This window comes from Ornithorhynchus anatinus, chromosome 5 (assembly GCF_004115215.2).
Source record: "Ornithorhynchus anatinus isolate Pmale09 chromosome 5, mOrnAna1.pri.v4, whole genome shotgun sequence".
Lineage (NCBI taxonomy): Eukaryota > Metazoa > Chordata > Mammalia > Monotremata > Ornithorhynchidae > Ornithorhynchus > Ornithorhynchus anatinus.
Window position 1 is genome coordinate 92,059,428 of NC_041732.1, and position 25,661 is coordinate 92,085,088.

At 44.2% G+C, this 25,661-nt stretch overlaps 1 protein-coding gene across 8 annotated transcripts in view; it reads left to right on the forward strand.

Annotated features, from left to right (window-relative positions):
- Positions 1-22,741, forward strand: part of SPIRE1 (spire type actin nucleation factor 1) — a 183,543-nt gene extending 160,802 nt beyond the window's left edge. For 2 of the 8 annotated variants that reach the window (XM_029066004.1, XM_029066006.1), the window contains 8 exons: positions 6,467-6,557; positions 8,045-8,199; positions 13,266-13,439; positions 17,731-17,868; positions 19,786-19,856; positions 20,653-20,680; positions 20,772-20,908; positions 22,266-22,741. In XM_029066004.1, the coding sequence (XP_028921837.1) occupies positions 6,467-6,557; positions 8,045-8,199; positions 13,266-13,439; positions 17,731-17,868; positions 19,786-19,856; positions 20,653-20,680; positions 20,772-20,908; positions 22,266-22,524 (1,053 nt within the window). In that variant the 3' untranslated portion in view covers positions 22,525-22,741. The remainder of the gene's footprint in view (positions 1-6,466; positions 6,558-8,044; positions 8,200-13,265; positions 13,440-17,730; positions 17,869-19,785; positions 19,857-20,652; positions 20,681-20,771; positions 20,909-22,265) is intronic. The other 6 variants (XM_029066005.1, XM_029066007.1, XM_029066009.1 and 3 more) reach the window with 4 other exon arrangements.
- The last annotated feature ends 2,920 nt before the right edge of the window (positions 22,742-25,661 follow it).

The window sequence follows — 25,661 nt, forward strand, 5'->3', positions numbered from 1 at the left end:
CTGGGCTTCTCTCTCAGCTCCTTCCCCCTGTCAGCTTCTGCTGCATCATAATTGTGGTATTTGTTAAGCATTAACTATCTGTTGAGTACCCAAAGTGCTGGGAAGGATTCAAGATCATCAGATCAGACCCAGTTCATATCCCACACGGAGCTCACAATCCAAGTAGGAAGGAGAACAGGTATTGAATCCCCATTTTACAGACGAGATAACCGAAGGACTGAGAAATTAAGTGAAAGACCTGGGATTAGAACCCAGGGCCTCTGACTCCCAGGCCTGTGTTCTTTCCACTTCTAGACTGTGAGCCCGTTGTTAGGTAGGGATTGTCTCTATTGGTTCCCGAATTGTACTTTCCAAGCTCTTAGTACAGTGCTCTGCACACAGTAACTGCTCAATAAATACAATTGAATGAATAAATTAAGCCACATTCCTCCTCAGATATAGCCACTCTGCATCTGCCTTTGCCATCATCCTCTCCTCTCCGTCCCTCTTTTCTCTTCGAACCCTTGGTCCTTGACGCCCACCTGGGCTCCCCTTCATTTCTGTACCCATCCCTTGTAAACTCCCCGAGGGCAGGGATCATATCTACTAACTCCATTGTACTCTCCCAAGCACTTAGTTAGAGTGCTGTGCCCAGAGTGAATGCTCAATCAATCAATCAAATTACCATGCCCTTACTGGGTGCAGAACACTGTCCTAAACGCTTGGGAAAGTACATTACAGCAGTTGGTAGACTCGATCCCTGCCTACAAGGAGCTTACAACCAGCACGGGGAGACAGACATTAAAATAGATTACAGCTGGGGAAATAGTAGAGTATAAGAATATGTTACATATGTGCTGTGGGGCTGAGGTGAATATCAAAAGGCTCAGTAAATATCAATTGAGTGGTTCCACATGGTCCAATTGCTCCCAGACAGAATTCTTCACTTTTAAAAAAAAATTGCTGACTGCTATGTAGGGTATAGATTTACGGGGTTTTACCAGATTTTACCCCAGTGTCTTATTCATTTGTTTACAGTTCAGGTTAATCAAAAAAAAAAAAGCCCAGATGATGTGTGTCGATTGGCTTCCTGCCCCTTCCCTCTCCTCTTTCCACCCTGGGAAGTCCCACTCCCTCCTCTTCTTTGCCCCTTTTCCCCACCTCCCACCTCCTCCCTTTCTCCCCGAGATGCTGAATTAGAAAGTTTAAAGCCCCCACTCTTTCCTTGAGCCTACCCCATCTTATGGCCTCTGTCTGTGGGAGTCACCAAATCATGTGGCTTACCGGAGAACGATGTACCCAACCGATACATACTTTCAGTATTTACAGAGCGGTTTGTAGTGGAAAAATTTCAGGGCGGTTTTCAAAACCAGACCCCAATTCATAAAGGTCACGAAAGCCATTGAGAAAAGTGTCGGCACTAGAGAGGGTGCAGGATCATCATAAGGATGGATGATGGTATGCATTCATTCAATCGTATTTATTGAGCGCTTATTGTGTGCAGAGCACTGTCCCTGGAAAGTACAATTCGGCAACAGATCTTTGGCTGATTCGTGGATCTGCCTGTACATCAAGAGGCTATAAGGCATTGTGGTTTCTGGGAGGGGACACATTCTATTGGCATGAGCGAGTGAGGTCCATACCCTCTATCTCTGGAGTCAGTGTGGTTTAGGACTGTGTCAGGGTGATCCGCCCCCCGACCCAGGTGACTCTGGGGAATTGAATTGATAGGAGGAGTCTGTTTTCCAAGTCTGCCCCATGATATGGACATGAGTAAGACTAGGAAAAACAGCCCTCCCTGATGGGTCCTTCTTTACACACTGGAATACTGTTTACAGGGCAGGAAGTGAACTCTACAATCGCTCGGTCAACCATATTCATTGAGCACCTGCTGTGGGCAGAGCACTGTACCTGAGTGCTTGGGAGAGCACAATAGGATTAGGGGAATTGTTTCCAATCAAGTGCGGGAGACGGACCTGCGTGGAAAGAGTGTGGCGTAGTGGCAGGAGCGTGGGGCTGGAAGTTAGAGGACCTGGATTCTAATCCCAGCTCTGCCACGTGCCTCCTGTGTGATGTTGGACAAGTCACTTGACTACTCTGTGCCTTGGTGTCCTTAACTGTAAAATGGGGATGAAATAACCTGTTTCCTTCCTACTTAGACTGTGAGTCCCATGGAGGACAAGGACTGTGTCTGACCTGATTAACTTGTATCTACCCCAACCCTTAGAATGGCTCTTGAGACAAAATCCCTTAACAAATACCATAAAAATAAATTACAGATAGGAAGAAGAGGGAAATGTACATGAGTTAGCACCTAAGCTTCTTTCAATAATAATAATAATAATGATGTTGGTATTTGTTAAGCGCTTACTATGTGCAGAGCACTGTTCTAAGCGCTGGGGTAGATACAGGGTAATCAGGTTGTCCCACATGAGGCTCACAGTCTTAATCCCCATTTTACAGATGAGGGAACTGAGGCACAGAGAAGTGAAGTGACTTGCCCACAGCCACACAGCTGACAAGTGCCTGTGAGCCTGTTGTTGGGTAGGGATTGTCTCTATTTATTGCTGAATTGTACTTTCCAAGTGCTTAGTACAATGCTGTGCACACAGTAAGCTCTCAGTAAATGCGATTGATTGATTGAATGAATGAATGAATGAATGAATGAGTAGGCTGTATACATCCGTGCTCCAGGAGGTTGAGAGGATGAAATGATTAGTTGGCACAGAAGTGGTGAAGTGGTAATTGGAGAGCTCTAAATTGGAGAGATTATAGCTCATAATAATAATAATAGTGGTATTTGTTAAGCGTTTACTATGTGTCGGGCACCGTTCTAAGCGCTGGGGTAGATACAAGATAATCAGGTTGTCCCATGTCGTTGGGCTAAGTCTTAATCCTCATTTTACAGATGAGGTGACTGAGGCACAGAGAAGTGAAGTGATTTGCCCAAGGTCATAAAGCAGGCAAGTGCAGAGCTGGGCTTAGAACCCATGTCCTCTGACTCCCAAGCCCCTGCTCTTGCCCCTAAGCCACGCTGCTCATCTTTCCACTTGGCTGATTCGGATGCAATTTATGTTAATGTCTGTCTCCCCTTCTAGACTGTAACACCCTTCTGGACAGGGATCCCATCTGCCAACTCATGTGGTGCTTTCCCACGCCTGTAGTATAGTAAGCGCTCAATAAATACCATTGATTAATTGATTGAGTGAGCGAGTCCAGCACTGTTAAGGTGTTCTTAATAGCTTTCATGTTGCTCCCTACTTTTTTTCCACTTAGTCCTGTGCTTTTAAAAGAGCAGGTTCTCTGCAAAACTCAGTAGAATTATAGCAGAAATTGAGACTTCTTTTTCGTTTTATAGTCCTGGGCCCAGGAGAGACCAGTAGAAGTAATCAATTTGAAAGAGAAAACAGAATTTTTTTCCCCCGTACTTATAAATAATGGAACGTGCAAATGATCTATTGACCTCTGGCCATTATCATTGATGGGGCAGATCAGTTTGTGATCATTCCCGGCCTCTTGTGGATTCTTCCTTTTGCCTTTTCTCTTCTTTCTCTTCACCCCGTCCAGCAGCAAGGGGTCAGGAGAGGGTGGAGGTGCCAGAGAACATCACCGACATTTTCATCTTGCCATCCCCGTCCCGTGCATCCTTGCTATTGTTGATGCCCTTGCGGTGGTTGCCTGCACTGGCAGCCAACCTGACTGAAAACACACTCAAACTTTTTAAAAGCTGGGGACCCTCCCATGCTGACCGAGTTGAATCAGTGGAGCTCTGCCCCAGGTTCATTACGTGCCTTTAATAATAATGTTTTCCCGACCTCTTAGCCTTAGATCTGCAAGAGTCCAGAAAACAGAGAGAAACAATTAGTGTGCATGTATCTGACAAGGCCCCCTTACCTTGCTCACCCTTGAGAGTAATAATAGTAATAACTGTGGTATTTTTTAAGCATTTACAGTGTGTCAAGCACTGTACTAAGCGCTGGGATAAATAGTCATCATTGTAGTCGTTGAGTGCTTACTATGTGCAAAACACTGTACTAAGCACTTAGGCGAGTACAATACATTAGCAAGCAGGCATGGTCCCTGCCCCCAACAAGATAAGCAGGTCCCAGATGGGGCTCACAGTCTTAGTAGGAAGGAGGACAGGTATTGAATCCCCATTTTACAGATGAGGAAGCTGAGGCATAGAGAAGTGAAGTTGACTTGTCTAAGGTCACACAGCAGACAGGTGGCGGAGCTGGGATTAGAACCCAGGTCCTCTGTCAAGCCTGTGCTCTTTCCATTAGGCCATGCTGCTTCTCTAGCTTAGAAAGCTTCACTTGTAAAGCAAGGGGAAAACTGTGATCCAGTGCTTTACGCTTTCCAGAGATCATCTCAACATTGTGCATCTGGGCAGCATAACCAGGGCATTTTGCTGGGGTTCTTGTGTTTGTTACTGTACTTGACTCAGGTACTACCACTTAGAACAGTGCTTTGCACATGGTAAGCACTTAACAAATGCCATCATTATCATTATTATTATTACTAAATCTGGAAAGATTTCCACGCTATCCTTCCACTGTCCCTGTGATGTGTGCTTATCACCCATTTTGTTCTTATCTCCAGTAACCAAAAGGCATAAGAGAAGCAGCGTGGCTCCGTGGAAAGAGCCTGGGCTTGGGAGTCAGAGGTCATAGGTTCGAATCCCGGCTCTGCCACTTGCAGCTATGTGACTGTGGGCGTCACTTCACTTCTCTGTGCCTCAGTTACCTCATCTGTAAAATGGGGATTAACTGTGAGCCTCACGTGGGACAACCTGATTACCCTGTATTTACCCCAGTGCTTAGAACAGTGCTATTGTTTTTGTCTGTCTGTCTCCCCGGATTAGACTGTAAGCCCATCATTGGGCAGGGACTGTCTCTATCTGTTGCTGATTTGTACATTCCAAGCGCTTAGTACAGTGCTCTGCACATAGTAAGCGCTCAATAAATACTATCGAATGAATGAATAGTAAGCGCTTAACAAATACCAACATTATTGTTATTATATTATTCTGGGGGCTGGCTGGGGGGCTTTTCCCTCCTTGGGACTCAAGTGACCTCCTATGGATCTGGATAAAGGCTTCGCTTGCTCTCTTTACTTCATTCATTAAGTGTGGTCGGTCCCAACGGTGTAAAAAGTGAATCTCGTCAAGCCTTCTTTGTGTCAAGGGTGCTGGGACCTAGCTTCTCTTCACCAACTTGTCTTTGATTAGACCCTTCTTACTGTACTGGAGCCATATTCATTCATTCAATAGTATTTATTGAGCGCTTACTCTGTGCAGAGCACCGTACTAAGCGCTTGGAATATACAATTGGGCAACAAATAGAGACAATCCCTGCCCAATGACGGGCTTACAGTCTTATCAGTATAAAACAGGGGTTGTGGGTGCAACCAGCCTCCACCCCCATGAAAGACTGATCCTTAAAAACACATTCACCGTGGCAGTGCCAGTCAGAGCCCATTTCATTACTCCCCACCCTTCATTCATTCATTCAGTAGTATTTATTGAGCACTTACTCTGTGCAGAGCACTGTACTAAGCGCTTGGAATGTACAATTCGGCAACAGATGGAGACAGTCCCTGCCCATCGACGGGCTTTTGGGGGGACTGTAATCAGATGAGCAGACTTCCAGAATGGAAACGAGTTCTGAGAGTTCAAAGGAAAAGGGATAGGCTGCGATATGACAGTGATACACTGGAGATTTGTGCCCATCACTAGAGAAGCAGAATGCCCTAGTGGATAGAGCACAGGCTTGAGAGACAGAAGGACCTGGGCTCTGTACCTGGCTCTGCCACTCATCTGCTGGGTGATCTTGTGCAAGTCACTTCATTTCTCTATGCCTCAGTTCCCTCATCTGTAAAATGGGGATTAAGATTGTGAGCCCTTTGTGGGACGGGGCTTGTGTCTAACCTGATTATCTTTTAGCTACCCCAGTGCTTAGAAAAGAGCCTGGCACTTAACAAATACCATAAAACGCTTAGTACAGGGCTCTGCACATAATAAGTGCTCAATAAATACTATTGAATAAATGAATAAAAAAGCAACAAAACTAGCAAATGCAAGTTTCTCTTTCCTGGGTCACATGACCAGTCGGCAATTCATTCCTAGAGAATCAACAGAAATTTTTGGACATTTTACTAGTGTAAAGAATACAGAAGACAAGAATTGTTTGGGATAATGGTGTAATAGTGTATTTCCAGTATCCTAACATTAAACAAAGGAGTGTTCGCTTTTGAATATGAGTAGCTAGTTACCAAACATTTCCTGCTGGTTTACGATATTCCAGATGGCCACTTCTGTTTGTCTTGCACAAGATTTTGAGCTCTGAGGTTGCTTCTCGGTATGTTGTTTGAAAAACAAGAAGCTGCTTAGGGAGAAAGAAATGTTTGAGGTAAAAGATGCCTCCTTTAGGAAAAGAGAGAAACTTTCTCCAGGGACTGACCACTCTCCCACTCATTGTTTTCCCAGGAAGAATCTCTGCACAAGTCAGCAAGCAGCAGCAGCGGGTCCCCATCCCTGCCGGAAGAATCCTTGCTGGAGTTCCCCACCTCCAGAAAGAGTAAGTGTTTGGTCAACACGGGAACACTACACACCAAAATCTTTTTCTACTTTGCCAAAGGATCTCAAGGTGCCCTAGGAACATTTTCAGGGAGCAGAAATTGCCACTGAAATTTAATCAGAGGGACAGAGAGCTTCATAAATGATCCAGCAGACCGGAAATGATGCTGGAATACAGGGCTCTTCATTTCCAGTACTTGACTCTTTTTTATTTTCGGCAGATTTCTTCAACTGGTCACCACCCTTTTTCCTGTTATATGAACGTGGACTCGTTTTTGACCAGTTAGTGTTGGCGGGTAAATCTTTACTGTCTTAGAAGAGAAATCCATCCTGTAAGCTAAAATGCTATAGATAGAGGTCTTTGGTAAAAAGATTACACCATAAACACCAAATCTATTTACAAAACCTGTCCTTTGAATTCAACCCATTTAATTTTTAAGAGGATTACAAGAATGAACTAAATTCTTTGATCACAACTCCTCAACCTTAGACTATTAAGATTGTTTGCTATTTGTTTTGTGTTTAACCCAAATCCAGTGGACAGTCAGAATGGAAAGTCACACTGAACTCTGTCCCTAATTCCAGTTTCATATGCCAACTCGTTGCTGCAGGATTTATTTTATGAGTATTGTAAATAAAACTCCAGCATGAATTAGTTTCCCTAGTTTTGTCTTATATTTTCAGACTATGAATCCAGAATCTTATAGAGTCTGAAATATCCTTTTTTTAAGTAACCCTGTCTTCGAACAATCACCCAGATAGATGTCTTTTAACATGAAGGTTGAATTCTTGTGAAACCTCACCTTAAGACACACATCACTATACTCAACTGTTTTAATGGCACATACGTGTGCACAAGTGGTTTCTTCTGTACGGTGGCACACCAAGCCCAAACAGACTCCCCTATCTGTAAGAATGTTCTTTAATTCTTTAATTGCATTCTAGCCAAAATGTACATTGAAAACCATATGTTATGGCAGAAATGAGTGCACCAGAATTTAATTCTTTTCCCCCAGAGGAAACGTTAAAGGGAGCACTTTTGAAATCTAATTTATTGTTTTGGACCCTTTTTGTTGTTTCTTTGGTTTGTTTTTTTGTTGTTTCTTTGGTTTGTTTTTTTGTTTTAAGTCTTCCAGGGAGCTACTGATGTTTTCAATTTAGAATTTGCCTTGTGCAAATATGGGGTTCTGCATATTCCATATGTAGTCCATCTGTGAATTTTGAGGGTGGAGTTCACGCACTTTGAAAGACCCTAGGCTCTTTCTTTTCAAAGTCCACCTGAAGCGAGTCCTCTCCCCTGTCAGTGCCCTCCTCCGCCAACTGCGGCTCCACCATCATGCCTTCATTTCCCAGTGTGATACATCACCTTCGTATCTGAGCGCCTCAGGACCCGTTGGTCACTAGCTAAGCCGGTGGCTAGGACTGAAGAAGAGATTTGTGTTCAAATGATTGGTGAGCAAATCTTTGCAAGCAAACTAATTTATCCAGTTAAATCTTTAGTGCCACCGAAATTCTTGCCTATATCATCCACCCCACAACCAGAGAGGCGGCAGCCACCCCAGAGACGGCATTCCATTGAGAAGGAGACCCCAACCAATGTGAGGCAGTTCCTGCCACCGTCCAGACAGAGCTCCAGGTCACTTGTAAGTACGGGAGTTGGACGACTCTGCAGAGCAGAGAAAGACTGGGGGATCGATCGGTCGATCGATGGACGGTATCTATTGAGCGCTTACTGTGTGAGCCGCTACTGCTTCTTGGAAGGGACGAGGGGAAGGGAAATGGGTTTTTATGCTTCAAGAAACCCTCTCCAAGCAAAGCAGTGAGAAATCTCTTTGCGACTGTACTCTGGGTTTTTCTGGCATATTATTCTGGCCTAGAGCTCAGTTTGTATTTATCGGATCCTCACTTGGTGCAAAGTGTGTGGGGGGTGGGGAAGTAACAAAGAAATGATCTGACAGACTAAGGTAGCCTCAAGGATCTTGCTGTGTGAAGACAAAGGAAAAAAAAAGCATACTTTACATTTTAAAATGAAGTCATTAACACAGTGAGAACAAGGTAACTAGGACCACAGGGCTGGTCCTGGTGGTGATTTACCAGCCCCACTATCCAAGGAACAAAATTCTCGTTTGGTCTTAACTTCCCTTTAGAGTCTGCCTTAACATTCTGCTTCTCCGCCTGCCCTCACCGCCCCCCCAGTTCTTTCAGTGGGTGGAACTTGTCCAGGGCAGCGGACAAGAGGGCCCACGGGGGGCGAGCCTACTAGGCTTCCAATACTGGGGAGCAGAGGGGACAACCAGACACCGAATGGATCAGTGGCTTTCTTACTCCCAGTTTTGGGGATCCAGCTAAAGATTCTTAGAAAAAGCACAATTAGCTGATTCCCTAGTAAAGTCTGACTTTGGTTTGTTGCTGAATTCACTGAGACAAAGCAGTTTTCGGCCAAAGCTTTTTTGTCGGGGGGAGTGGGCTTGATCGATAGCTTCTATTGTTTTCCCCAGAACACGCTGTGACCTAGGGAATAGAAACTATGCTTTTGGGCCAGTTAATTATTTGTCCTCTTCTCCAAGGGACGCTCAGTAACGTTTCCTGATTTCCAGGGCCTCGTGCCAGCTGGGCTCAGCTGCCCTGCCCGCAGTCTCACTAGCAGATACCCCGATAGCCCTCCTTACCCTCAAAAATGCCCTTGGTAATGAGTAGAGCTGGAATCTGCCATTTCCTAGCAGAACTCAGACCTGGGTGGGCTGGGAATTACATATTGTTCCCACACCTTTCTTGGCAAGGAAGCTTCAGGACTGGTGAGGGTGGTGCCTCCAACACCCCACACTTCCAAGACAGAAGGATGGGGGAGACCCGTGACAGGTTTAGAGCAGTTTGTATTCTGAATTTCTTTTCAACTCGGCTCTGTTTCCAAGGAAGCTTCCGAACCCCAAAGGATCGAGCCTGACTCTCTCTAGGATGGATCGAGGGAGGGTGGCCACGCTCCCCGGATTGCAGGAGGATGCTGAGCTCCCCTGATTCTGTCATTGTCATAGACCCCAAAATTGCTGGGTTGGTCAGTCCCTCCTGGCCTCTAGTGAACACAGCCAGAGCTCAGTGTGCTCCGTGTGGCTTAACCAGAGTCCCCCCTGTTGTAGGATCCCAGGCAACATGGCTCTTGGGTGGCCTCGGGGGCCTGGCCCTGAGTAACAGGTGACTTGGGAGGATCTGGTCTGGCCCAGGTCCTGATGACAGAGACCCTCCTGAGTTGCTAGATAGAAAGAAACATCCCTGGGACCCATTCAGCATCTCACTGCTCCCGCTCCTTCTCCTCCCTCAACATCAGAGGGTCCCCAAGACAGGAATTGGCCTGGCTCCAGCTGGATCCCCTTGATGCTGCCTGGGAGGGAGCTCAGGCAGCCTTCAAACCCCATGACATCCCAGCTCTTGGAAGTTTCCCAAAGCACCCTAAACTCGGGACGCCCCACCCAGCAGATGGCCACATACGAAAGTGCAAATAGATGGAGCTGTGTGGAGGTGGCAGGGCCAGGACCAGAGTGCAGCAACGACCCCCAGCCTCTCCCCAAACAATGAGGCATTCTCTGCAAAGGACTGTGCTTAACCATCTCTGAATCTTGTTGAAAATTACCAGCAGGAAACAATCACACACAAACACACACAAAACCCTCCCTCCAACTCCCCCTCACCCCCCCCCCCCCCACCATTCACAAGTTTAAACTTCTTTTAAGTTTCTCACTTCTTTGAGATAATATTTGAATTTTGGAGGACCCCAGGGAATGCAAAATCATGATGCTTTAAACCGTCACCTGAGTTTCATTTTCTTACCGGCAAAATATTCTTTGCTATCAATTTAGAAGGAATAATTTCAAAATATACAAAAGCACCGTGGAGCTTAAAATAGTAGCTAGCCGTTTTTTATAATAAAACTGGCCTTGTGGTAATGCATTATCTCTTGAGATCAGATTCAAGAAGAATTTACAGTATCTCAGTTCCACACAGTCACTGCACGGAGAAAAAGCCCAGCCCCATTTCAGATATGGTACTTCCTGGTAAAGCTGAGCGATTGGTGAATTTGCAGCCTAGGGTAGTTGCTGTCATAGGGGAGAATGCAAGAAAAACAGAGAAGCAGCATGCCTCTGGCAAGAGCCCTGGCTTGGGAGTCAGAGGACATGGGTTCTAATCCAGGTTCCACCATTTGTCTGCTGCGTGACCTTGGGCAAGTCACTCAACTTTTCTGGGTCTCAGTGACCTCATCTGGAAAATGGGGATTAGGACTGTGAGCCCCACGTGGGACATCTTGATCACCTCGTGTCTACCCCAGTGCTTAGATCAGTGCTTGGTACATGGTAAGCGCTTAACAAATACCATCACTATGAGGACCTGATGTAGAACAATCTAATTGGCTTAAGCAAAAAGAGCAGGAGAATACCTGAAGTCCTGATTATCTCTAGTTAAGAATAATTTAATATATATGCCAGCACAATATATGGAGTATAGACCTTTCAATATTCCTCTCTGGCCAGATGACAAGAAAAAAAGTCAAGACAGAATCAGTGAAGGAGGCACTGTCACTTTAATTAATTAGAGGGCAACGTTGCCCTCTAAAAGAATCATGAAGAACGGCTTGTGAAAGGGCTGGGGAGAGGCTTAAAATTGAATTTTTTTTAAAAAAAAAGATAATTTTAGTCTGCATCAGTTTATGAAGAGCTATTTAGCCCAAGGTTGTTATTGTGGATAGTTCCCTGATTTTCACTGTACCTTCTTGCCTTCCTTTACAACAACGTATAACATTTCATTGCTCAGCACTGGCTAGAGTAACCGTAAACCCTTTCAAAGAGGGAACTCTGATGATAATAATAATTATAATAATACTTTATTACCATTGTTCTTGTCTGTCTCCCCCGATTAGACTGTAAGCCCGTCAAACGGCAGGGACTGTCTCTATCTATTGCCGACTTGTTCATTCCAAGCGCTTAGTACAGTGCTCTGCACATAGTAAGCGCTCAATAAATACTATTGAATGAATGAATGAATAATACTTTCCCAGAGGTGGCAGAAAACACAAGTGTTTTTGACACACACCTCAAGGATGTATTCCTACATCTCAGAAAACAAGGGGTGTTCACATTAATGAGGTGGGAGTGGGGATTAGCTGAGTGGAAAAGCAAAATGGTGATGATGGTATTTAATGATGGTATTTGTTAAGCACTTACTACGTGCCAAACACTCTGCTGAACATTGTGGTAGATAGGCGATAATCAGGACGGACAGTCTGTGCCTGATGTGGGGCTCACAGTCCAAGTTGGAGGGAGAACAGAAAACTGAATCCCCATTTTGCTCACCTCCTCCAAGAGGCCTTCCCAGACTGAGCCCCCCCATTTCCCTCTGCTCCCCCTCCCCTATCCCCCCACCCTCTGCTCTTCCTCCTTCCCCTCCCCTCGGCACTGTGCTCATTTGTATATATTATTTATTACCCTATTTATTTTGTTAATGAGGTGTACATCCCCTTGATTCTGTTTATCCTGATGAGGTTGTCCTGTTTTTGGTTTGTTCTGTTTTGCTTTGCTGTCTCCCCCATTTAGATTGTGAGCCCATCATTGGGCAGGGATTGTCTCTGTTGCCAAATTGTACATTCCAAGCACTCAGTACAGTGCTCTGCACATAGTAAGCACTCAGTAAATACTAATGAATGAATTTTGCAGATGAGGGAGCGGAGGCAACTTAGAGAAGTTAAGTGACTTGCCCAAGCTCACACAATCAATGCAATTTATTGAGCACCTACTGTGTGCAGAGCACTGTACTAAGTTCTAGGGAGAGTACAACGGTCCCTGCCCACAGGAGCGAGCCTACGGTCCAGAGAGGAAGACGGACGTTAATAAACTATAGATTGGAACTTAAGTGCCGTGGGGCTGAGGGAGGGGTGAATATCAGGTGCTTAAAGGATACAGATCCAAGTGCATGGGCAGTGAGAAGGGAACGGGGAGAAGAGGACTTAGTCGACGAAGGCCTCTTGGAGGAGATGTGATTTTATTCAAGTTTTGAAAGTGGGGAGAGTGGTTCTCTGTCGGATATGAAGGGGACGGGAGTTCCAGACCAGAGGGTTGATGTAGGCAAGGGATCGACAGTGAGATAGACAAGATCGAGATTCAGTGAATAGCTTGACATTAGAAGAGTGAAGCGTGTGGGCTGAATTGTAGTAGATCAGCAAGGTGAGGTAGGAGGGGGCAAGGTGATTGAGTGCTTTAAAGCTGATGGTGAGGAGTTTCTGTTTGATGCCAAGGTGGATGGGCAACCACTGGAGGGTCTTGAGGGGTGGGAAGACGTGGACTGATGATTTTGTAGAAAAATCACCAAGCAAGCGGCAGGCAAGTGTCAGAGCCCAGGTCCTCTGACTCCCAGGCCCGGGCTCTTTACTAGTCCAGATAGTGAGATAGCACAACAAGCCCTGTTCCCAGCAGTTAGCGCTTCAGGATCCTAGACGCGAGCTCCCAGTTTAATCTCCATAGTCGTTTTCCTAGAAGGATGGCGATACCGCCAGCAGGGCAGCAAACAGAGCTTTATTACTCCACACCTGCATGTTTTTATTCCTGGTTTTCTTCCCCAGAACCTTGATTTATAATTTAATTCATGTTCAGCATTTTGTTTTGTTTTGTTTTTTCTCCTTCTCTTTTTGTTCCCTGCAAATTTCTTTTTTCCCCTGTCTATTGTTCAGGTTCCTAGGATAACCAGTTTATGGCCAAGGACGCCTTTCCGACCACTTTTTTCTACCATACAAACAGCTTCTCTGCTCAGCTCTCATCCCTTTGAAGCAGCCATGTTGGGGGCGGCAGGGGCTATGTATTATCTCTGTGAGAGAGCTCTGACCAGCAGGTGGAAATCTGCAAAGGTTGGCCTCTTTCTGCTGGGTCTGGGAATTCCTTCACATCTGCATTCTCTCTCTTTGGGAGTAATTCTTAAGTCACGGTGCTGCTCTGAGGCAATTAACGGCTTAGGTTGACCTGTGCTTCTGATGGTTGATTTCAGTCTTTTGTTGGCTGGCTCTCTCAGTGATCTCTTTTGGGAGGGGAAATCAACTTGGAAAGGACAACAAACGAAAAATGCAGCCTCAGCCCAGCAAGACCTAGACTACAACAGCTCTTAGGAGAAGGCCACTTTCATTTGGGCAAACAAGTCAGTCATATTTATTGAGCGCTTACTGTGTGCAGAGCACTGTACACTGTGCTTGGGAGAGTACCATGTAACAGAGACACATTCCCTGCCCACATTGAGCTTACAGTCTAGAGGCAGCTTACGGTCCAGAGGGAAATTGAACCCCACCCTACCTTTTCCATCCAGAGGAAAATGTAAAGGAAAGTATGTTCTTCCACCCCGCCTCACCCCACCTCACTTCACTGCTGGCCGAGGAGCATTGTGGTGAAGTCGTAGTGATCGTATTTATTCAGGGACTCCTTTGGGAACTGTAGAATAGCTCCAAACAGTCAATCAGTGGGATGTACTGAGCACTTACTATGTGCAGAGCACTGTACTAAGCGCTTGGGAGAGTAGGTACGACTGATGATCGATTGAGAGTACAACACACCAGAATTAGCAGATCCATTTCCTGCCCATCAGTGACTGGGGGATGGACAACCTGTCACCATAGCAAAAAGGTCACGGCTCTACCCCAGCACGCCTTGAGCCGTGCCCGGGGACGGTTGATCTGCAAAACAGCAAGAGGATCCCAAACTGAATCCTAGCCTTAACTCCTTAACTTTTTGAAAGGCTGCTCTACAGGCTCAGGGAGAAGAGCCACATTTTCTAATAATGTGGCTGATTATTTCAGCGTAGCGTTGGCTTTTGTTAGTCAGTTGCTTTGGTTTTTATCCTAGATTGCCAGGTTTTGCAAGGTGAGCACTTCTAAAGTTCCCAAGTTAAATACATCAGATTATCTTTGTTCTGGCTGAGAAGGAGAAACATTAAGGTACTTCATGATTGCAATAACCAGTCCTCTTACAAAATGCTTCCATCCCTGAGTATTTTAAAGTTTTATTATTACCCATTCCATGTAGTCTGGATGTAATCTTTGCTCCTTTTCTGGGTCATCATGCCATTCATTTAGGCAGAATATGGCCAATTGTTTGAGTGACCAGGTCTCTAATACCTATCACTCCCGCTTGCTTTCAGCAATGCTTTGCCTGTATTTTCCCTACAAATCCTTGGTTTTCAACTTCAGTGCAGAAATTTGGTTCACAAGGCCCAAATGTAACCAACCCAGTGAAAAAGAATAGCTTAGGTGATTTTAAGTATCAGATAAGCTCAGAAGAGCAGTAAAGACTTAAAATCAATCAATTGTATTTATTGAACACTTTCTGTGGGCAAAGCACTGTGCTGAGCGCTTGGGAGAGTACAGTATAACAGAATTGGTAAACACGTTCCTAAAAGTTAGCTCTAATGTCTCAGTAACCACCAAAAACCTAGACTGTTCTAAGGCTGGGGAAGATAGAGAATAATCAGGTCAGCCCTGTCCCACCCAGGGCTTGGATTCTAAGTATGAGGGAAAACAGGTATTGAATCCCCATTTTACAGATGAGGTAACGGAGGCACAGAGACTTGCCCAGGGGCACACGGCAGGCTTTTGCAGAGGCAGGATTAGAACCCAGGTCCTCTAACATCCAGGCCCGTGCTCGTTCCACCAGGCCAAACTGCTGCTCCTGCTTGCACTGCCTAAATCGTTAAGTCTGCCAGTATCTATTGAGAAGACAATTTAGGCTCCGTCACATGGGGCTTCTGTTATTTTGTGAAGTTTGTCTATCACATCTATCACCAGACAATACAAAACCACTGCCTAGCTACCACCACTCACAAGCGCAAGCCACAAGGAGCACATTGACGACATACTTGGTCCGGTGTCTAATCTGCCCTCAGCCGACCTCGGCGAAGCCAGGAAACTAGAAAACCTGGTGGATGGCTTCCATCACTTATGATTTCAAGCCCAAATGGCCTTAGTGGTGTGCTACTTCCTAGTGCAATTTCACCCCAATCCACTGAAGTAGAATTTAAGCCAGGGGAGTTCAATTTAGCATCTGCCTTCTTTTCAAACATGTTTATGACAGCATTCTTGAACTAAGGATATTTTACCTTTGTGTTTAATGGTGCATTTCAGTTCTGTTGTCCTTGTGAAAACTCCAGAATTAAAGCATTAGCATTGAACTTGAGAGCTGCCCTTCCCCATCCCCTGCTTTTTTTAATGGTATTTGCTAAGCGCTTACCATGTGCCAGGCACTATGCTAAGCATTGGGGTAGATACAAGCTAATCAGATTGGGCACAGTCCATGTCCCCCACAGTGGTTTTATGAGCCCTCCCTCCCTAGCAATGAGCAGGCAGTAAAATAAACGGGACAAGGTTTTTTACACACTCCTCCAACAAACCATATTGATCACCTTATGCAATAAGTTGAATTGTTGTCTAGGTTGCAGTGGTATATATTGTTATTACAACTAATTTTGGATTAAAATTGGCCTTCGGAAGGGCTATTCCAGAATATCTGGAAGGTGGGGAGGTCCGTGGGGAAGATTAAAAATAACAAAAATAATAATGATTCGTCTTCCTCCTTGAATCCTAAGAGAAGTTGTGGCACCCAGAGTAGCCAGGCAGTACTCAGATAGCCTTTGGCATCTTGCCGGTTTGCCACTTCTCACCACCCACCTCAGAGGGAGTCAAGTGTATTGGTCACGTAGGCCACACCTAGAGGGCAAGTAGATCCTGTGTTACCTGAAAGGGGTGATGGCTGGGGAGGGTTTCGGTCAAAGGACATCGTCATTTTGGACAAAACAGCTTCCTCCACATTAGGTAAGCATCTCAAAGGATACATCGATGGACTTTGTCAGTGAAAGAGAATTTTAGATTTCTATGTTTCTTTTGGTTTCTAGATGAGGCAGCAATTTTAACTCCCCTCTCCTCCCTCCCTTCCCCCAATATGGTGGGTCGTAAATGCTAACGTTTTCTACATGTACACCATAAATCACAAAATTTTATTTTCTCGGATGGAAAGACAGAACAGAATGTAGAAACAGTGAGCTGGCTCTATTTTTAGGCATCTGATTCTCCATCAGGCTCTCCATTAGGCTATATTAGCTAGACTTCATCATTTCAGTACATTGCCATGAGCAATGCCATTGTCGGTGGGAGGAGGCTAGTCATGAATTTTTAAGACCGAACATTTAGTTTCAGGGTCTCTTTCCCACAGCCGCTCTTGGGAAGCAGAGGGTGGAGAGGACATGTATGATTGTTCTGTCTTTCTGTTGGATCTATCCAATCAAATGCAGGGCTGGGTGAGAAACAGAATGAGAATGAGGCCTTCTATTCAGTGGGGCAGCAGCATCAATATCTCCCCTCGTTTACATTTTCAGCAAATCCGAATCAGCGGCATTTACATAAGTCCACCCTAACAAGAGTATTTATGTTAGAATTCCGCTCTTGTGTTAAGCGGTCTTTGGAAATAAGGCCGAGATCTGGATGAAATGTTTGGCTCGACCTCTGTCGGTGGCTCATTAAATTGAAAATCCCATTACTATATTGGGCTGTGAAAACTAAGGCAGAGCAAACTTTCCATTTTTACATTCAGATTTCACTAGTGCCATTGAGTTGCTCGGGGCTTGTTGATGCCTTGTTCCACTGAATACACCTAGAGGAATGAGCTACTAACCGCCTCATTTGGCTCTTCTGGGCACTACAAACCAGTACCCACATAAAAACTAACTCCTGTGTTTCAGGGATGCTGTATGTTTTCCTACAGCATGCTGTGTGGCAAATAGCATGTATGACTCTGAAAATCAAAGGATAAAATCCAATGCTAATTTGGTTTAAATTTTAAAAAAAACCCACCAACCCAACAACAAAGGAAAACCGAACCATGGATGGAGCATTCTACGGAGACCAAAGCCCCTGATCCAAGGAGGAGTTTTTATGTGTTGGCATTGCCAAGCTGGACCGTGAACCGCCCCCAGGGGCCCATGCAGTTCCTCTGCTTTCTTTTCTCTCCGCGGGTTTGCCACTTGGGGGCTGCCCGTGGATCAGCCGCTCTGTTCACGGGAAACTTTCTCTCTTCTCGGAAACTACTAACCAGGTGATTGGTTCTCTGAGGGAAATAGGAAATGGTGGTGGGAGTTGCCCATTCATGAGGAGTTTTGAATTTCAGGAGGAGTTCTGCTACCCAGTGGAGTGCCTGGCTCTCACTGTGGAGGAAGTGATGCACATTCGCCAGGTGTTGGTGAAGGCGGAGCTGGAGAAGTACCAGCAGTACAAGGAGGTCTACACTGCTCTGAAAAAAGGAAAGGTACCATGCTTAAAAATAATCCAACCAGAATGGGGAATCTCACCAATGACCTGTGGGAAAAGTTTTCCATCAGTAGAAAGGCCACCAGATGGGCTGTGATTTTTGGACTACTTCAGGAGGCCAGTTCTTTCTTTGGCACAGTCCATTTCAGCTCTCTTGTCACCCGAAGAGGGAATTCCTCCCCTCCCCACAACAACCCCTGTATTCTGAAAATACAAACTGATGGATAAGAGTAAATGGCTTAGGAAGGTTCAGATATAAAAATCGCACTTCTTATTGTGCTTTTTAAAAAACACAGTAGAATTGATATGGAACTTTTATGATGTTCCTTGATTTACTGTGGGATTTATTTACATTATAAAATAAGGAGTTAAACATCAAGTTTATTCATGTTGCTTCCATGGTAGCATTGAATAATAATAATAATAACAATGTTGGTTTTTGTTAAGCACTTACTATGTGCAGAGCACTGTTCTAAGCACTGGGGTAGATCCAGGGTAATCAGGTTGTCCCACGTGAGGCTCACAGTTAATCCCCATTTGACAGATGAGGTAACTGAGGCACAGAGAAGTGAAGTGACTTGCCCACAGTCACACAGCTGACAAGTGGCAGAGCCTGGATTCAAACCCATGACCTCTGACTCCACATTTATCCATGATAGGGGTGCCATTTGGTCTGTAAAAGGGAGGGTCTCTAAATAATTCATTTCTGGGCCATTGAAATCCCTTATTTGGCTCTACCTCAACACCAAAGTGAGCTCTATATTAGAAATCATGAGATTTCCTTGTGGATTATGGTCGTCTTCAATTCTAAGTCAAGTCTATTAGCATGTGAAAGAGAGGCTCAAATAATACCATCAAAGGGCCTTAAACTAATTCCAGTTGGAAGGAACAATGGGGATGGAAAGAGATGGTTAATTCCCTTTCAAGTTACTTAGCTCTCATTAGCATTATTTCCTGAGCAGAGTAATCTCCAAAGAAGGTTACAGTAGATAAATAATCTGAGTAAAAATGCCTGAAGTACATCAATAATTCAAACATGAAAATCCTTTTGTAGTAATGCTGTGCACACAGTAAACTTTCAACAGGTATCGTAGATTGATTCATCATCATCCTCATCAGTGGCATTTAGTGAGCATTTATTGAGTCCTGAGCCCTTGGGAGAGTACAGTAAACAGAGTTAAGTAGGCACCGTCTCTGCCCACAGTGACCTTACAGTCTAAAAGGGGAGGCAGACGTTAATATAATAAATAATTCGATAATATGTACTATATAGATATGTACATAAGTGCTGTGGGGTTGAGGATGGGGCAAATGGTGTCTGATTGATTGATCCCTGACTAAAGAGAGCATATTAGCTGGATCATTAATCCCTTTAACGTTAGGTCTCTTGTCTTTATTAATTTCTGTAGAAGCCAGTAATAATTTTGATGCCAGGATCCCCACATCCTGCAAAAGGAATCCACTTTGGGAGTCTAGGAGATTGTGAACATATAAAGATTACTTGAGGTTGGGCTGTTTCATGAGTTCTAACTAAATTTGACACTTACCCAGTTTCTGAAATCCCCAGCCTAAATTTCTGACCTACAAAGTATGGAGGCATTATTACCCTAATCATCTTTTTAATAATAATGGTGTAGCCTCTAGACTGTAAACCCCTCACGCGCAGGGGACGTTTCTACTAACTCTGTCGTACCATACCCTCCCAAGAGTACTAGGAGATACAGATTTGGGTGTCATCCGCATAGAGATGATAGTTGAAGCCATGGGAGCCAATGACTTCTCCAAGGGAGTGAGCATCGATGGAAAATAGAAGGGGACCAAGAACTGCCCGCTGAGGGACTCCTACAGTTAGGGGATGGGAGGGGGAGGAGGACCCTCAATTTTCTCTCCTTTCTAACACTTGTTTATCATTTAGCTCTGTTTCTGTTGCCGAACCAGAAGATTTTCCTTTTTCACCTGGTCATACACCTGTCAATTCTGTAAGAGGTAAGATGTGCAGAATTACCTAGAATGCTGGGCATTCTATTAGCTTTGATTTTTCACTCACTGTTCTCCTGCAAAGGAAAAACGATTGGCCCTGCCACTTTGTACTATTTTGTAACTTAGGCATTAGGTATGGAGCTTTAGCGTTTTGGGGAAAAATATTTCCTATGAAAGAGAGTAGTCGATTTCTTTCTGCAGGCTGATTGTTTTACTTAAGATAGAAAAGTTGTTTTAAAAATGTTTTTGTATATCCACGCCACAAGATCCAAAAGTAATGGCCATGTGGATCCTTGATAGAAACACTTGAAATCACCCTAAAGATGAAATGATCCTTTTATAGGGCCCTTCTCTCTAATAAGTCAGTCAGTTGTTTGTATTTATTGAGTGCTTAGTGCTTGCAGAACACTGTGCTAAGCGCTTGGGAGAGCACATTATAACAATGTAACAGACGCATTCCCTGCCCACATCGAGAAGTTTATGCAGTTTGATTGTATTGCTAATTACGATACCTGCCAGTCCTGGGTCAGGCTACCCAGTCCAAAATTCTGTGATGAACCCTGTGATGGTTTCTCTCCTTGACATTCATTCTAGTATTTAGGAATGGGAACATCTGTTAACTTTTCTCTAAAATTTGTTGGTGGGAAAATCCCGAAACAGACAATGTGTTAAACAGTTTCTCATGGGAGAATGGAGAGTTCCTGCAGTGTAGCAGGGACATCCAGACTTTGTGGAACAATTGACACAGGCACAAATATACTCATTCTTTCTGTAGTGACTGATGGTTTTCATTTCTACGCAGGCCTGTGTGCTCTCAGTGTTGCAAAAAGGTAAGTTGCGCCTTCCAGCTCACGTTACTTTCTGAATGTTCTGTGGTTCATAACGGTGCGTCTCATTCTCCGTCTGATTTGGGGATAACAGATGCGGCTACCCTCCAAACCATTATCCACGCTTCCTATCTTTTCTCTGGGACCGTCCGCCTTGCAAAGAGGGGAGAGTTTTATGAGACCAGAGAAGCCATCCACAAGCCACCACCGGCCGCTCCGGAGCATTGCCAGGTATTGCCTGCGGCTGGCTGTGACTAACTGCTCATCGATTTGGTTTCAGTTCTGCAGATGGTACAAGAAACCTATACCATCCCTTATCCCCCCAAAATGTTACCAGGCCAAAATCAAGGGAAATGTAGATCATAAAATAAGATCAACATTCATTCTTGCTTGTCTTGTAAATTGTTATTCGTGCTGGGTTAAAAGAGCGATAGCATTAAATTTTTTCCTGTTTAGGAATTTGAAAATATCCATGTCTTCATTAAAATTTACCAAGCTTGGACATTGTATAGCTCCTACTTTCCCATTTTAGAACTTGAATTCTAATGTTGATGATACCAAGTTTCTTAAATGCATGAAAACTGTTAACAATAGTCTATGAAGTGTTGAGGATTAGGATAAAACTGACCTGGAAAGACTGTTTCTCAGATCTTCCTCAAAGGCATTTTCTCCCAGGTGCACATATCAGATCTTGCTACCTGCTCATGCATATCATGATCAAATGAATTTACTGAGCAGTTACTGTGTGCAGAACACTGAACTAAACATGTGGGAGAATAGATTACCACAGACTTGGTAGACACATTCCCTACCCACAATGAGCTTAGAGTCTAGAGGGAGAGACAGACATTAATATAGATAATCTAAAATATGTATTTATAGCATAGTCATCAAAGACTCTGCTTGGACTCGAAGCAGATGAATATTTTAGCATGGAGACCATGAGGCAGAGAGACCAAAAATAGCCTACCCCAATCAATCAATGTTATTTATTGAGCACTTACTATGTACTAAGCACCACGCTAGGCACTCGGGAGAGCACAGTTCAATCGAGTTGAAAAATAGATACCCTACCGACAATTGCTTTGCACAAAGTAAGCGCTCAATAAATACGATTGAATGAATGAAAGGAGCTTAAGGTCTGGGGGGGGAGACGGTATCCTTTGAAAAACATTTCTGGTACTCATTAATAGTAATGATGGCATTTGTTTAGTGCTTACTATGTGCAAAGCACTGTTCTAAGCACTGGGGGGATACAAGCTGATCAGGTTGTGGGGCTCACAGTCTGGATCCCCATTTTACAGATGAGATAACTGAGGCTCCGAGAAGTTAAGTGACTTGCCCAAAGTCACACAGCTGACAAGTGGTGGAGCTGGGATTAGAACCCATGACCTCTGACTCCCCAGCCCGGGCTCTTGCCAATGAGCTGCGCTGCTTCTCTGCTCATTCTGTACTTATTCATTACTTGAATAACAGCAGCTTCTTTGGTGAAGAAGATTATGATTAAATTCTCATTTGGCTTTTTTATTCCATTGCCGCTTTTATCGACTGCTGAGGAAAACACGGGATTGATTTTTGGGTTTTTCAGATTCTCCTCGAAGTCTAAATCTGTGGAAAAAGGAGATGAAGAAGAACAGTTCCCCAAAGAGCTGATGGAAGACTGGAGCACTATGGAAGTGTGCGTAGACTGCAAAAAGTTTATTTCGGAAATCATCAGCTCAAGCCGGCGCAGCTTGGTACTGGCCAACAAGCGAGCCCGTTTGAAAAGGAAAACCCAGTCATTCTACATGTCCTCCCCAGGCCCCTCGGAGTACTGCCCTTCGGAGAGAACTATCAATGAGATCTGAGCCCCGTGCCTTTTCCGTTGCTTTTGTGTTCCCAAAGTCACTGGTGTCAGGACACTGAATTGGAGGATCTTTCCCTTCTGTGGTTTTGTTGACTAGGCTTGAATCTGCATTAGATTTCTGCATTTCTGCTGCCCCACAACGTTTCTGTGTCTGTTGATATGCAGCAGATCGGCCATTCTCTCATTTGCACTGAAAGAATATAACAGTTTGAAACCTGCTTTTTATTATTATTTTTTTCACCGATGCAATTGGAAGCTGGACAGTTATTTACCCCACCATTTCTGGAAGAATTCTCCGACCCCAGCCGAAACCCAATCTAACCCAGGTGTCAAGGTTAGCACAGCTCTAAGCAGTAAGTCATATTGGCATTTCCACCAAATAGAGTTCCTATCTAGTGAATACAGTATCCACATACCTAGGATGGCCTATGGTCCTTATCGTCTGTCAGCACAAAACTTAGGATTTACTACAGCTCTCAATTGATCTTTAAATTAATATTGCTCTGAGCTCACGGCTAAGTGAGGGGCTTCATAATGTCTGCATTCTAGCGTAAGATAGAGCGTAAGATAAACCGTGCCCATTTCCCTGAGCCCCGTTGAAACCCACTGTAGCGTCGTCTCCGGCGCAAGTAAGTGGCAGGAGTCTATTCTCTATCTTGAAAGTATTAATTATGAGTAGTATTAACAATTGTAGATTCAGCGTAGATTCTTGGGGAGTTTGAGGACTACAGAAGAAAAACTCGTGGAAGTTATTATTGGTGATGATAATATTTGTGAAGCGCTTACTATGTGCCGAGCACTGTTCTGAGCGCGGGGGTAGATAGAAGGTAATTAGGTTGTCCCACATGGGGCTCACAGTCTTTATCCCCATTTTCCAGATGAGGAAACTGAGGCACAGAGAAGTGAGGTGGCTTCCCCAAGGTCACAGAGCAGACAAGTTGGCAGAGTGGGGATTAGAACCCACGTCCTCCGATTCCCAAGCCCGGGCTCCTTCCACCGAGTCATGCTGCTTCTCTTTCGAACCTGGTCCTCTTCTGGGGCCCCAATTTACTCCTGCCACACGGGTGATCTGTTTTGAGGCTGCGGATGGGGGCACCCAGCAGACACGCTTTAACCATCTGGGAGCACATCCATCGTCAATTACTTTTTTCAGAGGTTAATAACTCGGCCGTCAAGTCTGAACTTGGCTGTAATTCGGCCTCGGACTTAAAGTAAATTTATTTTTGTAAAGCAAACTTTTTACAAAACAGATTTTTAAAATACCACAACTATTAACCGACGGACAGGCTTCGGATGCTTTTTTTGCACTCATTCTGCCCCCAAAATGCTCGGTGCAAATAGTTGGGGAATTCGGGTCGCTTCTGCGTCTGAAATTCCTCAGCTCATTTAATTTATAGCTAGTTTATTTTGCAAGGCTTAGAAACAACCAGTGTTTGGAAAATAGGCGAATAAATATGCTCAGTAATTTCCATAAAGCTATGCGAAATGCAAATCTCTAATAGTGTAACAACATTGTATTATAAATGGATTTATAGGAAAACAAGTCAACATAGAGTAAGAGTTTTACACTAGATTAACGTTAATACCTCAAAGCTCCACATCAGTAGTTTAAAATGGTCTGAAAATATGTGATCTAGGTAATGTTTTAAAAGTTATTTAAATGCGTAGTACAAAACAAATAGGTTGTAATGATTCTCTTGACTAAATAATGCACGTTAACAGTTCCTCAGTATTTGCATGTGAAGCTGACTTCACGGAAGAATTACTGCTTATGTACCAGTGTGGAACATTTTTTGAGACTTAGGTTTTAAAGACTTTAAGTAACAGCCTTTTGAAACTTTCTTACGGAGTCTTCTAAAGCGCCGCATTATTTGATCTGTTCGTGTAGGAAGAGTTATTTGGAAGCCATACCTGGCCTTCGACTCACATCTTTTTAAATGAATGCCATAGAGAAAAGGGAGTAGGATATTCTATTTAACCACACTGTGTCTACAGGGTGCAAATTATTATGTCATCTAAACCTCTGTGGGCAACTCTGCATAAGATGGTAAGCCCCCCTTTTTCATAATTTTTGCCTCCAACCTGGATACTGAATTAAAATTGAGTTTCATGACTCACAAAGATTAGCTAAAACAAAATATCCACAGTTCAAGTAAAACCTCTGCCTTTACAACTGCTTCATATCTATGATCTGGCATAGGATGATGTGAGTATTCAGGAGAAACTGAATAATATAATGGTCGGGACTGTCATGGAAGTGGAAAGAGCTAGGTGAGTCAAGGGCACAGTATTGTGGGTCTGGAGCAAAATTCAAAATAGTAACTGTAGGAAAGGGGAAAGTTCTGTTCAAGCGACAAGATCATTTTTTCCCTTTGAGTCAGGCTGCTCTTTTTGGTGCCAAAACTAATCTCCTCATCTTCTCTCTTACATTTTCTATTTCAGGGGCAGATCTGAAATGCTTATAAGAAGCTTGCATTTAAAATATCTTGCTTTGTCTGGCTTGCCCCTCTTATCCACGCACTTATTCGTAAAGGACGATACCTTCCCATTGTCCTTGCCCACCTCAGCTGCCCGCTGTGAAGCACTGGGTTTCAATCTGCTCTTGACATTTGAGGCTGAGCCTACGGAGCTCTGCCTGTGTGGGTCTGGAAGGCTCCTTGAGGCTACGGGACCCCCTTCTCTCCTCTCTCCTCTCCGCCCTCGCCCCCGCCAGCCTTCATTCTTCTTTGTGTGTGCGCCGGCCCTCTCTGTCCAACACCTCATGAAGACACCCCTGAATGGAGGCCCATTTTGCCCTTCTCGTGGTTCAGCTTCTTATCAGTGTCAGAACATCGAAATGAGCTTGTAAATATGTAATATATTTATTAATATTGGGGAGGCTGCCATCCAGAGGACACTGGGAACGGACTTTCCCAAGGTAATTAAAAATGAAAGCAAGTCCTATTTATATGTCCATTGACTTAACGTATGTTACTAGATTTCAAGTTTTGAGCTTTCCAAGTGAAACCTTGGCGGTTTGTCATGTAGGCTTTTTAAAAATGAACTTATGTTGGAAGAGAAAATGTGACTAGCTGAGCGAACTCACTACCGTGGGTTTTTAAAAGCTTTTATTTTTCTATTAATATATGTAGGGACTTC